The following is a 14,359-nucleotide window of genomic DNA, read 5'->3' as shown; positions in this document are numbered from 1 at the left end:
TATAGCTATTTTAACTCTACCAAAACACCAAAAAGAAGCATGCAGCAGTATAGCTAAATCTATATTTTTTTAGCTCATTGCTACATTTTTTTAGCTCATTGCTATAGATAGATGTGCACTGTTCATGAGAGCTAAAAAAAATTAATTTTTTATTTGTGTTCACATTACCTTTTTATTATGGTGTTTTTATTGTAGTGAGATGTATTATTTTATTGTGGTGGATATATTATTTTATTGTGATGTTTATATTATTTTATTGTGTTGAAAGCTAAAATAGATCCACTGCTGCAGCATGTGTGTAGGTAAAATAGATAAATTAACTTTTGGTGAAACTAAATTGCTAAATTTTTAACTCCACTGCTGTGGATGCTCTAAGTAGCCACTCTTTACTCAATTGATAAATCCAATCTCTCTCACCAAAAATCTTTTCCTCTTTCCATTTTCCCGCCCACTTCTCTCTCTCTCTCTCTCTCTCTCTCTCTCTCATATTCAATGGCAAGATCTTTCATTCTCTTCCTTGTGGTTATTCTTCCTCACAATTACAGGTACTTTAATCACACAACAAAACTCTAAGCTTCTTATATTATTATTATCAATTTTCTTTTACAAACTAAACACCTCTGCCTAATCTATTGTCTTAGACTTAGTAACGCCATTTCATAATTTCTTCTTTCTTTTCTTTTCTTTTCTTTTCCTCCATTTTCTTAGCAACCAAACACAGCTTTGAAATCAGGAAACTCAAAAAAAAAAAAGATCCATTGCGTACTTTCCATTTCTTCTTTGTATTTTTCCCGAATTGTTATTATCGTTGTTTTGTGTTTTAATTGAATTTGAGGAATTTATTATTATTATTTTTTTGCAGTGTTCATCTTCACATGACGCTTCGAATCATTCCGTTCCTCGCGAAATTTCTATTCTTCTTCCTTCTGGTCTCTGTGCCTTTCCCTTGCTGGTAAACAAAGTTAGGGTTTCATTATACATATGAATTTTTGATAATTAGTAATTGCTTTGTTTGGCTGCTGAGAAAAGTGGGGAAAAGAAAAGAGAAGTAACGTTTTGAAATTCAAGCTGTTATACTGTATCTACTCTGGTTTTGAATTTGCTCTACTTGAAAATGCTTTGTTATGAAAATTTTAGTTCACAAGCTTTAGAATAAGTACTCAGATGGTGTTGTATTGAATTGCTTTGTTTGGTTCCTGAGAAAAATTCTGGAAATTTTAGAGCATTGAAGTGTACCAATACTCTGTTTGAACTTTTATGCTCAGTTTGGATGCTTAAAGAATTGTAGCTCATGAGCTTTAGAATAAGTACTCAGATAGTGTCGTATTGAATTGCTTTGTTTGGCTGCTGAGAAAATTTGGGAAAAGATAAGAGAAGTAACATTTGGAAATCCAAAGTATTATAGTGCATGGATTCTCTGGTTTTGAATTTGCGGTATTTGAAAATGCTTTGTTACGAAAATTTTAGCTCACAAGCTTAAGAATAGGTACTCAGATAGTGTTGTATTGAATTGCTTTGTGTGGTTTCTGAGAAAATTTCTGGAAATTTTAGAGCATTGAAGAGTACAAATACTCTGTTTGAATTTTTTATATTCAGTTTGGTTGCTAGAAGAATTGTAGCTCATGAGCTTTAGAATAAGTATTCAGATGGTGTCATTTATCATATTAGGGAGTCCAAAAAAGGTTGGAAAATATACAGAAATTGAAGTGCATTTCTGTTTTCTTTACTCACTAAGGAAATCCGTAGAATAAAATAAAAGCATGAAAGAGATTCTATATGGGATTTAGGGTCTTATTTTATTTTATTTAAAGAGGTCCAAATCTTTTTGTGAGCTTACATGCCTATGCATTACTTGACAAGGAAATTTTTTATTAAAAAAGGAGATGATGAAAGAAACAAAATTTAGGAGTCATCTCCCAGTTTTAATGATGCCACTAATTCTGTTTCTAACTTCATCTGAACCTTTTTTTTGACAAGAAATTTGTGAATGACTTGTATTTTTCTCGTTTCAACTTTTTTTTTGGTGTGGGGGCTTCAACAAAATTTCCTCTAAACTAGTTTGCGTGAATTTCTTTCAACCTACTACATGGTAATTCAAATGACTATCTGTGTGTGCTGTTAATTACATGACTTATTTAATGGTCATGTGGTTTGTTTAAATGCCTTAATGAGTCATGTGATTAAAATACATGTCGACAGTTGTTTGAAATGCCATGTAATTGTTTAGAGGAAATGTCTCCATTTGGAGGAAAACTTTGTCATGGGACTTCTATGTCGATGTCTTGTCAAAATTTTATTATTATTATTTTTAAATCTTATTGGCCTGCTATGTTAATGGTTGGGGAATACAGGTCTTCAAGCAATGGGAGTATACGGAATGAGAAAACATTAGCTATGATAAAACCAGATGGATTGTTTGGGAACTACACTGATAGGATAAAGAATGTCATTCTGGAATCTGGTTTCATCATTTTCAAGGAGAACGTTGTTCAACTTGATGAGGACAGTGCTGCAAGCTTTTATGCTGAGCACTCTACGAGGAGCTTCTTTTCTAGCCTTGTCAAATACATGATGAGGTATCTATTATGTTTTTGTGATTTGTCACATGCTACTTTCAATTACTTTAAAATAATAATAATCATATGAGAAATTAAGGTCATGAAAATTGGTTCTTGAGTGGATTGCCTGCTGTTCTAGTGTTGGCATTTATTCTTTGGCAAGCTCCATATTAGTTGTCTGCATCCTTTTGATTAATTGCTGGATTGAAGAAAGTCACATCTTTCCTAGCTCATAAAATAATTTACCAAGCAACCACTATTGTGCTTATATATGCTATAAAGATATATATCTAATACCCATGGAAATGGTTGAGATGCTAAAATTATGAAAAGCATAGTCATGCTTTAAGTATTTCCTTGACTAATTTGTTGACTGATGGCTTATTTACTCAACGCATGAAACCATTAATTTCTGTACTATGATTCTTTGGAGCTTATTAGAGCCTTCTTGCTGGAGGTGTTGAGTTCTTTTGGAGAAGTCATCCGGTAGAAGTCTCTGTTGTGACTCATGAGCCCTGCCAAAACTTTTCCATACCCTTTGTATTGGAATTTCTGGCTATCTATTTTTACAAACGAGTGATAAATTTCATAAACTGATGGCCTTGTCAACTGGCTTTCGTTGTAGTTCTCATCATATTGAATTTGAATGATCTTGAAATTGCTTTGCATAGTAAGGTATTAAGGTTGCTTCTATGATGGTATTGAATAGTCTATAGTAATTACTTTGGAAATGTTTTCTCTCTCTGTATGACTCTGGTGCTACCAGTGGTCCAGTGTTGGTTATGGTTTTGGAGAAGGAAAATGCTGTTGCCGATTGGCGCACTCTAATTGGGCCAACTGATGCTTGCAAGGCTAAGATTAGTCATCCCCACAGGTGATTTATGTTCTCATTTTAATCCTCTTTGTGCTTGTATCTCTTTTTCTGTCTGTCTTTCGTTTGTCTTATAAGTATATGGTACGTTCTTCCTTTTCACTTTGTCTTTTAATGTTAGATCCTTGAATTCAATTAGTAAAAATCTCATGATTGTATCTGTCAAATAGTTCTTTGTAGGATTTCATAATTATTAGTTCTGGTTTTATTTTCAGTATAAGAGCACTGTGTGGGTTAGATTCAGAAAAGAATTGTGTTCATGGTTCGGATTCTACTCAATCAGCAGAAAGAGAGATCTCATTTTTCTTTAAAGAGGTGTCTACAGGTCAATTCCCATCCTCTTTTTTCAGTCATTATGGAAAGACGTGTTCTTTTATGCTAAAGCTTATGCTTTTCTTGGGTATAATGAGCTCTAGCTCAAATGACACATCCTCCCCTTGTAAGAGCAAGATGGAGCTTCAGGTTGAGGTCGTGGGTTCATTACCCACTGGCTACACGTGTAACTTACCAAAATTTTTTTTTTTGTTTTAAAAAAAAGGATAAAATGATACTGTGCTGGTTAAAATTTATACTTTACCTCTTGATGTTTGGCTCATTTGCTATCTGCCATTGTATAATTTGGAAAGTTTCACTTTCCCATCCACAATGATAAAATTAAACACCATACCACGGGATCTTTATTTATCTTGATATATGTTCACTAAATTTATGCAATATGCATCAACAAGTAGTTATAAATATCTCCACAGGAAGAGAGAGAGAGAGAGAGAGAGAGAGAGAGAGCTTTTTTCATTGGGGTATGGGTTGCTGTGGGATACCTTTGTTCTTCTTTGTAATTTTTTTTTCCTTCTTTGTTGTTCAATCTTTGTTGGGGAATGACAATTATCTGTTGTTCTATAGTAGCTTCTGTAACATCAGTAGCCTTAAAAAATGATATGGCATGGGAGATCAGATCGTGACAAGTTTGTGTTTCAAACTTGAGTATGCAGTATATATGCTGATATTTTGTCCAACTGTGAAACCAAAATATTTGAAATTATGAATTGTAATCATGATAACAATATGTTACTCTCCTTTTTCCTCTGGTAGCTCATTTCTTTGCCTACTTCTCAATCTCTATTTGTTGAAGATTGAGGAGAGCAAATTAAAATTTGAAAATATAAAAAATTTGGTAACTAACATTCCAACCCAAATAGATGTGAGAATCCAAATCTCAAGTGATATAGCATGGGAGATCAGATTGTGACAAGTTTGTGTTTCAAACTTGTACATGCAGTATATACACTGATATTTTGTCCAACTATGAACCCAAATATTTGAAATTATTAATTGTAATCATGATAATAGTCTGTTACTCTCCTTTTTCCTCTGGTAGCTTATTTCTTTGCCTACTTCTGAAGCTCTGTTTGTTCAAGATTAAGGAGAGCAAATTAAAATTTTAAAATTTTGTAACTAACATTTGAACCCAAATAGATGCAAGAATCCAAATCTCAAAGTCTAATCTGCAATCTAAAAAATGTAAAGGATTATGAGGATCTGCTTGTACCAGCAGAGGGAGGAAGGTACACTGTATTGGTGTTAACATCAATTTGTGGCTTTGGTGTTCTTTTATTTACGTTGGAAAGATACAATGGGATCAACTCATTAAATGAGATGAACTGAAACAAGACATATAGCACTTGATTTGCACAAGAAAAAAAGAACCATTTTGTACCTGAATAAGTATCTAATACTTTATACTTGTAAATTGCATCTTGCTTGAAAGGATACACTTGAAATATATTTTGGTTGCTTTATTTCTTTTTTGACAGGAGGAGTGGTTACTGAACACGACGAACTATAATGGGTACAAGTCTCTTTAGCCTTTACACTTCTACTCATACAATTTTCCAAATTGGATAAATGCTCTGGCAATTCCTTTATGTTAATTAGGCCATTTGTTGCTAAAAGTTGTCCTGTAAACCTTTCAAGTCCTGTGCAATTAAATAGGTTCTTGTGATATATAAACACTGGCTCAGTTTGTCTGTCAGATAATACAAAACTTCTATTATTCTAGTGATTCAAGCAAAATTGTCAGCAAGATGTTAAACACGCATCTAGTGGGTCTTGAACTCACGACCTCATCCTTCACCTAGGGCTAGAATTTAGGGCTTAAATGGTGCTATGATTACTGCTTCTTTCTTTAAGAAAAGTAAACTTGCAAGCTCAAAACCATGTAGGGCTTAAATGGTGCTATGATTACTACCTTATTCTTTCTTTTCTTTCAGAGCCCAAAGAATTGAAACTATGCCACGAGTTTAAGGCTGCTTGTTTTATAATCTTAAGTTGTATAGTGATTATTCAAAAGCTACCGGTTACTACTGGCAATGATCACAGGTCCGAGATTTCTAAAGATACAGCTAGGTTACTGACTACAGGATTTGCCCCTCCATCTGAAAGAAAGGATACCAACAAGGTCCTAATTAGTGGCCAAGAGTGGTGGCTTTCAATTTGTGTTTTGAGGGACAGAGGCCATAATTTATTATTTTCATGTTAGTAAGATAATAGCTGATTAGTGAGGTCTGAAGGGGTTTTCTTGCAAGATGAAACATTTGCTTAATCTTAATGCAAGACACTTTTATTTAATAATTTTACCAAAGTCCAATGAAAATTGAGCTAGTCAAACAATGATGGCCACCACCTTTATGGAGGATAGAGGTCCACATCATACAAGGTCTTAGTTTACTTTGGGGTAAGTGTATAACATTCCACAAATAGTAAGTTTACTCCCTTGATGCTTTATTCAGCTTTGATTCCTAAACCCTAGACATCTAGTAGATGCGATAACCAAATGGCTTCTATTCTTTTTGTTAAAAAGTTGTTTCTTTGTGGGAGTGATTCATTCTAACTCTTTTCACTTACCTGCAATCTCGAGGAGTTTCCAATTCAGGAAAAAAAAAAAAAAACTTTTATGCATTGTAGTGACGGGTTGAATGACGATATATGCTTAAGATATTTTCATTCATTCATTGATTAAAATTGATCATAAGGGGTTTTGAGCAATGCTGCTTGTTTTAATTGTGTTGCTTTGTATGAAATTCTTTACACGTAGCTCATTGGGGTTTTTTAAACATCCTTAAATCCTAAATCATAAGGGTTTAGCATATTTTTGTGGTGCACCTTGCTTGGAGGCTGGCACATTTTGGCATGTAGGTTGTTTAAGAGTGATTGAGAGAGAGTGAGTTACTTATATGTCCACCAATCAGATGGAAAATTTTAACGCTACCTTTTTATTTATGATATTATGAAATGTGAGCGAGTGACGAAGCTGAACATTTAGCCAAGTAAATTGTGCTTATGCCCATTTTAATTATCATGGTTTGCCTTAGATACTGTTTATAATAGCCAAGTCCAATCATCTTTAAGCGAAGATCTGGCTAATGAAAAAGTTAAATGCTGAAATCTAAGAGAGATGGTTGTTCTACAAATTGGGTGTTTATTAGGGACTTGGTGGAACTCATAAAAGTTTTATCACGTTTGAAGTCAACCCGACCCCTTTGGCACGCGTGTAGGTCCGACATAAAATGATGGGATTTACTTTGTCGTGACATGTAGCCAACTGCCATTTTTGTTGCCTTATTCAAGAAAAATTCTAAGACTATATAAAATGTTATGACTTGTGCCACAATTGTCCACGTGGTAAACTATGAGTGGTGAAGAAAAAGTGATAGATTCAAGTGAAATAGACATACAGTCAGTTACAATCTTAGCACAAAAATAATTGTAGCAAAAATTGTGGTAATTTTTGTAGTAAGCTATATGGACTATCAAAAAGTTAAGGGCGACACTCTTATACACACTTTAACACAATTTAGACATGAGATTAGCGGTAATTGGATTTTTTTAACAAAGTTCAAGGGATGGACCTGTATGTAAGTGATATTATTCAATCATATGTTACCAAATGTGTAAATTGTGTTAAAATGTGTGTCCATAAATAAAAAAACTAATAGGCTATAGCACGGTCCCACTTGATCAACCAGTCATGTGATTGGGTGGTGCCCAACGGGCCCGCAATATCTTCTAGTATCTTATGAAGAAGTTTGAACATTGAAGGCAACACCTAGACAATTTGGAGTTTTCGTTCGGCTCTATCATTTTGCTGAGATACCTGGGCAAGTTAGTTGATGAACAGTGTCATAAGAATGCAAAATAGCTTGGAAAGCATATTGAGTGTATTCAAGAGCATTATCAATCGAAAATTTTTGATGCATTTGGAAAACTGAGTTTCAAACATTTTTGCAAAATTGCAATATCCTTGCAATAATTCAAAACGATGTTTCATATGAAAAATTCAGCTATAGTGAGAATAATTATCAACAAAAACAACAAAATATCAAGATCCACCAAAATTAGAGACAGAAGAAGGCCCTTAGACATCATAATGAATTAGGTCAAAGATATCAGTGGACATTGATTCAATAGTATTGATTCACTAATTGACATGAAACACAATCAAAATTTTCAATGGACACTGAACTTAACAAACCTCTAGAAGCTAATTGTTGTATTCGAGAGGAAGATGTGTGATCAAGTCGAGCATGCCAAAGTGCAAGGGAAGGAATAGAAGAAACTGCAGTAGTTGCAGTAGCAACAGAAACAGGAGCAACAGGTGGAAGACGAAAGTTGTTCACAAGAAACATACTCCCAACTCTGGGACCGGTCTCAAGCTCTTGTCCCGTTCCCGGATCCTGCACAATACACCCAGAATAATCAAAGGTAATGCGATAACTCAATTTAGCTAATTGTTCCACAGAAAATAAATTGTAAGAAAGGTCAGGAACATTAAAAACCCCAGGAACTGAGAGTTTGGAGGTCGAGACGAAACCTATATTATGACCAGACATTGTGAAACTATTTGCTATGCGAATATTAAGAGGGTGTGGTGCAAGTTTAAGTTTATAAAATAAGGATGAGTGAGGTGTCATGTGATTGCAACAAGCAGAATCCATAAGCCAAGAGGAAGGAGACATACCATATATACTTTGGAAATGGTGATAGTGGATCCAGAAGACGTGGATTTTGTGTAGATGGGAGCCATTGGTTGGATGCTTTCAATGTCAGCAACAGTAGCAGTAGAAATAGAAACAACTGATTTTTTGTGATGATAGTAAGTTTCAATATTATGGCCAAAACATTTACAAAAATTGCAAAAACGTTTGATGGATTGGTGGCAACGATTGTTGCAATAAGAAGAAGACCTATCCTTATTCTTCATTTAGAAGCAAAATATGCAAAAATGAAATCTACGCGAAACTGGGTAAGGAGCACTTGAATTGCAAAAAGTCAACTATGGCAAAAAAGTCAATGGTCAAAGTCAACGGTCAAGTCAACAGCTGGTCAAAGTCAACCTTAGTCAACAGTCAAGTCAACGACTAGTTAAAGTCAACGGACTACTGGCGACTGACGTAGGCTTGATGATATAAGCGGTTGACGGAATCGGAAGACGTGGCAAATGACTTAATCGGCTGACGTGGCAGATGACGTCAGCAAATGACGTCAACAGTAAACCCAGCGTTGCATGAACCGCGTGAAGTGAATGGGCAAAAACTTCAAGCATGAGGAGTTTGATGAGGCCGATTCTTTTCCGATGATGTAGATCGGAGAAAGACGCTTCTGATGGTGGCGGCGGCGACAATATAGGAGCAAAACTAGTGGCACGTGGAGTAATTTGCCGAAACTTTGATCGGCGCATGGTGGCGTGTGAATGGTCGGAATCGGATGTTTTCGGCGGTGATGAGTAGATCGTTTAAAGGTCTATAGGATGATATGTCTAGTGTCGTAATCGAAGATCACAACGGACAAATTCGAGAAGGCAATGGTCTTTGGTGGCTAAAAATGTACTTCTGGCAGTGGAGATTCAGCCTTGAGGACCTCTGACGGCGGCAGAGCAACCAGGAGAGGATGCAAAAGGCTTACTAACTAGAGAAGTTGAGATAGCGGAGAATGCCAACAAAGACAAGACTGCAAGACATAAGAAAAGGTTAGAGCAGTGGCTCTGATACCATATTAGAAATACTGAATGAATGTATTGTATTTCTCAAGTAATGGAATATACATGAATGCCTTTAGGTCATTGCAAAAACTAGCTGACGACTCCTTCAACGACCCTCCGTTGCGGCCACAGTGGTGACTCCACTGGGGACTAGTTTGACTCTTATGTGTCTCGTATTTTAATTTAAATAGATTTGTTTGAAATTTGTTTGCACACATGTGCACTTGGTTCTTTTACCCCTTAACACTTGGTGTGTATGAGTGGGAGACTAGAGGCTCCACTCGAGCTAATGTTCTATGAAGTTCATACCTCTAACTCACAATATGTGCCAATAGCCTATAATGGGCTTTTGAGTATGTTAACGGTTTGCTACCTATCTTCCATGGGCCCACTTGGCCTTTGATAGTAATCATGGCAAACCTAGTTGTGAGTGGCCTTTTGCACTTAACCCTTTAGCCTTAGAAGCTTGAGCCACACTAGAGAGAGCCTAGACCCCAATTTAGGGTACCCTTGTCTTGTTTGTTCAACCATAAAACCATGTGATCACCTAAAAAAAAGAAAAACCAAAGTGTTACATGCTCAGTAAGCGTGCATGAAACGCTCTTCCAATAATATTCCTTTGCAAATTAATGAGAGTTTTACCTTTTATATGGATTGATCCATTCAAATTGTTGTAACTCAAATCTAGTTCCTTGAGCGAAGCAATACCACTAAGGGATGACAAAATGCTATTATTGAAATTATTTTCAACCAAGTGAAGCAACTCCAGCTTGCTCAACGCAGAGAATCTTTCAAAACATGTGATTTAGATTTAGATGCTTCAATTTGCATGTCTGCAACTATATATTTTTTCCCGACCATTAAAAAAAAGAAGTAACAGAAAAAAAATTAGAATATCGACAAATACTACCTACTTTTCTTAGGATATAAACTTGGTACCTTCATTTGGTATCCATCTAGCAATGTAATTATAATTCAAGTAGAGGTATTGGAGCTCTTCAAAGGGAAGAAGCAGAGAGGCGTTAAAGTACCAACCAAGGACATCATCGAATTAAGAGTAAGTTGGATTACACGGCCAGTAGTGATGTTGCACTTAACACCTTCCCACTCATAGCAATTACTCTCTTTGATACCGGAGTCCCAAGATGTAAAATAATATTCATTAGCATAATCGACGGTGGAAGCTTTGAATTGCAAGAGAGCAATTCTCTCTTGCTACCAGCATCCAAAGCACCCAATCATACCTAATTGAACAAAAACTAGCACCACCGACCACCACCAAAAACGTCTCAACTCGATTGTTTTTTCCTTTTCTGATTTTCTATGACAATAAGACTGACGAGGTTTTGTAAGGAAATACACCTCCACCATATATCCTACTTATATACTGTTATAAAACGCAAAGCGCGTAGCTTAAAGCTATTCCCAGTTTCCAACCATAACCAACATTTTTTCATTTTCCACTTTACCTCTTAATTCCACATTTGTTTGTTTATAAAATAGTCTGCATTCAACAATCAACAAAGTTACATTCACATTAACTTAATTTGTCAGATCGTATCTCGTGCTCCTAGACCAAGACTTCGCATCAGTGGTGTCTTTTAAAAGGTTTCATGTCCATTTTAATCATTTTTTCTGAAACTTTTATTTGATTATTTATTGTAAGTTAACAAAAATACAGTGCACCTAGAAAAAGTGGGTCTTTTTTATTTATTTATTAAGCTGACAAAATAAATAAATAACCTGAATATTCTTTTTTTTCAACAAGGCCTGGATTAAGTTGACGTTATGGCCGGGCGTTGCTCAGAAAATAGCAATGTACAGTAACCCACAGCGCTCAAACAGTTGGTTCTTGACATGTTATATTTTTAGCACAAGTTATATTTTAAGTACAATACATTATCATACAATAATCCAATATTTACATTAAAACAACTCGGTTGAACAAAACCAAACACCTAATGTGCACAAAAGTTCTGAGAACACCATAACATCTAACTTATTGTGTCCTAATTTTATAATCTTCAGGAATCTGGAGTTTGAACTACCATGCTTGACACCCAAACTATTTCAGGATGTTTCGTTGCTTTAAACTATAGCTGAGAAAAGTAATTCATTAATATCCTGAGAATCCGATCCAAGCTTCTCATCACCTGCATCAATAACAATAAATCGCTCTCAATATATACTCTAAAAACACTTATTTGCTAGATAGTTATGCAGTGCCGTCAGCAAGAGCAACTCATTGAACCAAATGACATTAGCTTTTGCACCAAATGAAAAGGCACATCTTCCTAACAGAGACATTGCCTTTTACATCCAACTCTCACAACAATAGCTCACAATAGCAAGATTTAACCCTCGACTGACAGTCCCTAGCTCTCAAATGCATGCTAATTTAAAAGCATCCGATTACGATGTTAAACACAACGTAAAATTCTGGCCTCTAGACAAATATGTTTGTAACTTAAGAGGTCATTAACAAGTTCTACCTACCCATTAACCACCCACTTCCCTCGTGGTTAAACTATCTGCTCCATCTTTTTCCCATGCTCGTGTTTATGCCTCAATTTTAGAGGTAAATTGGCTCGAATAAAAGGTAAATGACAGGAATGAGGACCCAAGCATGATAAAATATATAATTAAAAGAATAGCCAAATCACTTTTGACTCCCAGATCCTGCACAATCCATTATTGACATTTGACACATTTCCGGTTCATTACTTGAGTCCACCAAAATAGTAATTTGTAGAGCTAAGAAGAAACTTCCCAACATACTTTTATTTTCCTGAAATTTACATCTAAATACTTGACTTTTCACATGCAATAGCACTTTTTTCTCTCAAAAATATACCCTTTTCATCACAAATGACGGAGCATGAAGTTCAACACTAAAAAAAATAGCCATAAGCTCCCGTCAGTATAAATTGTAGAAATTCTAAAATTAAGTGCAGTTTTATAAAGCCTTACCTGTCTTTGATCTGACTTGAACTGCCCACTCGTCAACAATCTGCCAAAGACAAAGATCAAAAGAGTGATGAGATTGCATTCCAACACTTTGTGCAAGGATGAGCTGAGTATCAATGAAGAGAAGTGGCTGAGTGTAACAAGGCTCATCTCATTTCTATAGGCTTTATCAGCATGATGAAAGCTACCCAAACATCCTCGCATGGGTGTCTACTTATAAAAAGCCTTGCCGTGTGTTCAACCTTGGTTGCTTGCTGGCAAGTGGTGCAAACACTCCAGACACCACATGGAAAATACACAACCATCCAAATGATTGGTATTTTGTTTTTTTTTTTTTTGGGGGGGTGGGGGGGGAGGTGGAGGTTCATAAGTGCAACCTTACAGTCAACACTTTAACAACTTTAATGTTGAAAAGAAAGATTCAACATTAGGTTGCAGTGAAGATAGGGAGACTGAATTTTCATTGATTTTCTTTCAAGTTGGTAATTTAATTGAGCAAAAATTTTGTAATTGCATTTAAGTTTATTGATGAGTCTGTAACACAAAAAAGAGCATCAACATAGGATTAGAGTAAAGAGGACAAAAAAGAGATATATTTGGAGATTGCATAGACATCAAATTTCCCTACTTTGTAAAATGTACTTAAATTTCAAATGATGGATGTGGCAGAACATTAAAAAATACTAGAAGTTTTTTAATTTTCCATATTGGACAATAATGGCATTTGGTGAATTTGCATAGTAGAAGTTTGTCACAAGCTGGCTAATTCTCAGACATACTAATCACATTGGATTTTTGGAGGTGGATGGAATGTCTTGTGAGGGAGGATTCAAGGACATGAGATCAGGCTGTTAGGTTCTACAAACAATGGTGGATGGGTTGGATTTTTCTACAATTGATGAGAATGAAAAGTTGTTGGAAAGGGAGTTTGATCGGAAGCTCATTCAAGCACTAAAGGAGTTGAGAGGTGATGAAGCTTTAGGACCAGATGGTTTCAGTGTTTCACTATGGTCCTCTTTCAAGTTTCAACATTGCTGGCAGGTGGTTAAAGCTAATATTATGGCCTTCTTCAAAGAATTCCATGAATCTTATAAGTTTGAAAGTCCCTAAAAGCCTCATTTATTTCATTAATTTCCTAAAATGAATAGTGTCATAAATATTAGGGACATTTTAATACAGGGAATTGTAGTCGGTTGATTCTAGGCTCAAACCATTTTCCTCCAATGCACCAATTATTGGTAGTGGAAAGTTTGATGCTTGTTCATACTATGCTATTTTGTAAGCCCCAACTGAAATCATTTTCCATGGAAAAGCATTTGATGTGCCAAGGCTTTAAAGCGAGTTGCATAAATGCATTCTTTGTGTGGACAGCAGCTTGGGTGAAGATTTTGACTGATGATAATATCATGAAGAAAGGAATCACGCTAGTAGATCAGTGTTCTATGTGTAAGTGCAATGGGGCAATTGTAGATCATTTGTTGTTTCATTGTGATCTTGCACATGCTTTGTAGAGCTTTGTTTTTTGTGTATTGTGGGGGTTCAATGGGTGATGTTGAAGTGGCTACTTGACCTATTGTCTAAAATTTTCCCCCTTATGCCTAATATGAACATTGTGGAGGCCAGGGGAAAATGAATTATAGCACTTTTGAAGATGTGGAAGCCAATCTTTCATTAGATCAATACTTTGAGTGGTTTATTGCATTGACTTGGTAAAAGTGCTTCCATTATAGTATTCATTGAGTCTCTTTCGTTTGCTTGTAAATCTTTTTACGTAAGTCTTAATGCAATTTGTCTAACTATTATAAACAGGAGATAGTCTTTTCCCTCAATGAGTTAAATTGCTAATAAATAAAAAATAGCAATCCAAATGTAATGTTAAATACAATGGGGCCATTCAATTTTTATGTGACAACCAAAAGGTACCAGGCT

At 35.5% G+C, this 14,359-nt stretch overlaps 1 protein-coding gene and 1 long non-coding RNA gene across 6 annotated transcripts; one reads left to right on the top strand and one right to left on the bottom strand.

The window, feature by feature from the left end:
* The first annotated feature begins 426 nt into the window (after positions 1-426).
* Positions 427-6,050, top strand: LOC142634179 (putative nucleoside diphosphate kinase 5). 5 transcript variants are annotated; one of them, XM_075808468.1, is made up of 7 exons: positions 427-545; positions 863-952; positions 2,352-2,576; positions 3,325-3,432; positions 3,645-3,744; positions 5,241-5,272; positions 5,694-6,050. In XM_075808468.1, the coding sequence occupies exons 1-7, from the start codon at positions 493-495 to the stop codon at positions 5,728-5,730; spliced, it is 645 nt and encodes a 214-aa protein (XP_075664583.1). In that variant the 5' UTR covers positions 427-492; the 3' UTR covers positions 5,731-6,050. The 5 variants fall into 5 exon arrangements, with proteins under 5 accessions (XP_075664583.1, XP_075664586.1, XP_075664584.1 ...); XM_075808471.1 differs by having other exon boundaries at positions 3,645-3,754; positions 5,694-6,044; XM_075808469.1 differs by lacking the exon at positions 5,694-6,050 and having other exon boundaries at positions 5,241-5,493.
* Positions 6,051-11,328: 5,278 nt separating this feature from the next.
* Positions 11,329-12,729, bottom strand: LOC142633881 (uncharacterized). Its single transcript, XR_012843984.1, has 2 exons — positions 12,434-12,729; positions 11,329-11,616 (listed from the first exon to the last, which is right to left on the bottom strand). It is a non-coding gene; the product is annotated as an uncharacterized LOC142633881 (long non-coding RNA).
* Positions 12,730-14,359: the final 1,630 nt, after the last annotated feature.

Source organism: Castanea sativa, chromosome 5 (assembly GCF_040712315.1).
Source record: "Castanea sativa cultivar Marrone di Chiusa Pesio chromosome 5, ASM4071231v1".
NCBI lineage: Eukaryota > Viridiplantae > Streptophyta > Magnoliopsida > Fagales > Fagaceae > Castanea > Castanea sativa.
This window is presented reverse-complemented; position numbering and strand designations above follow the sequence as displayed.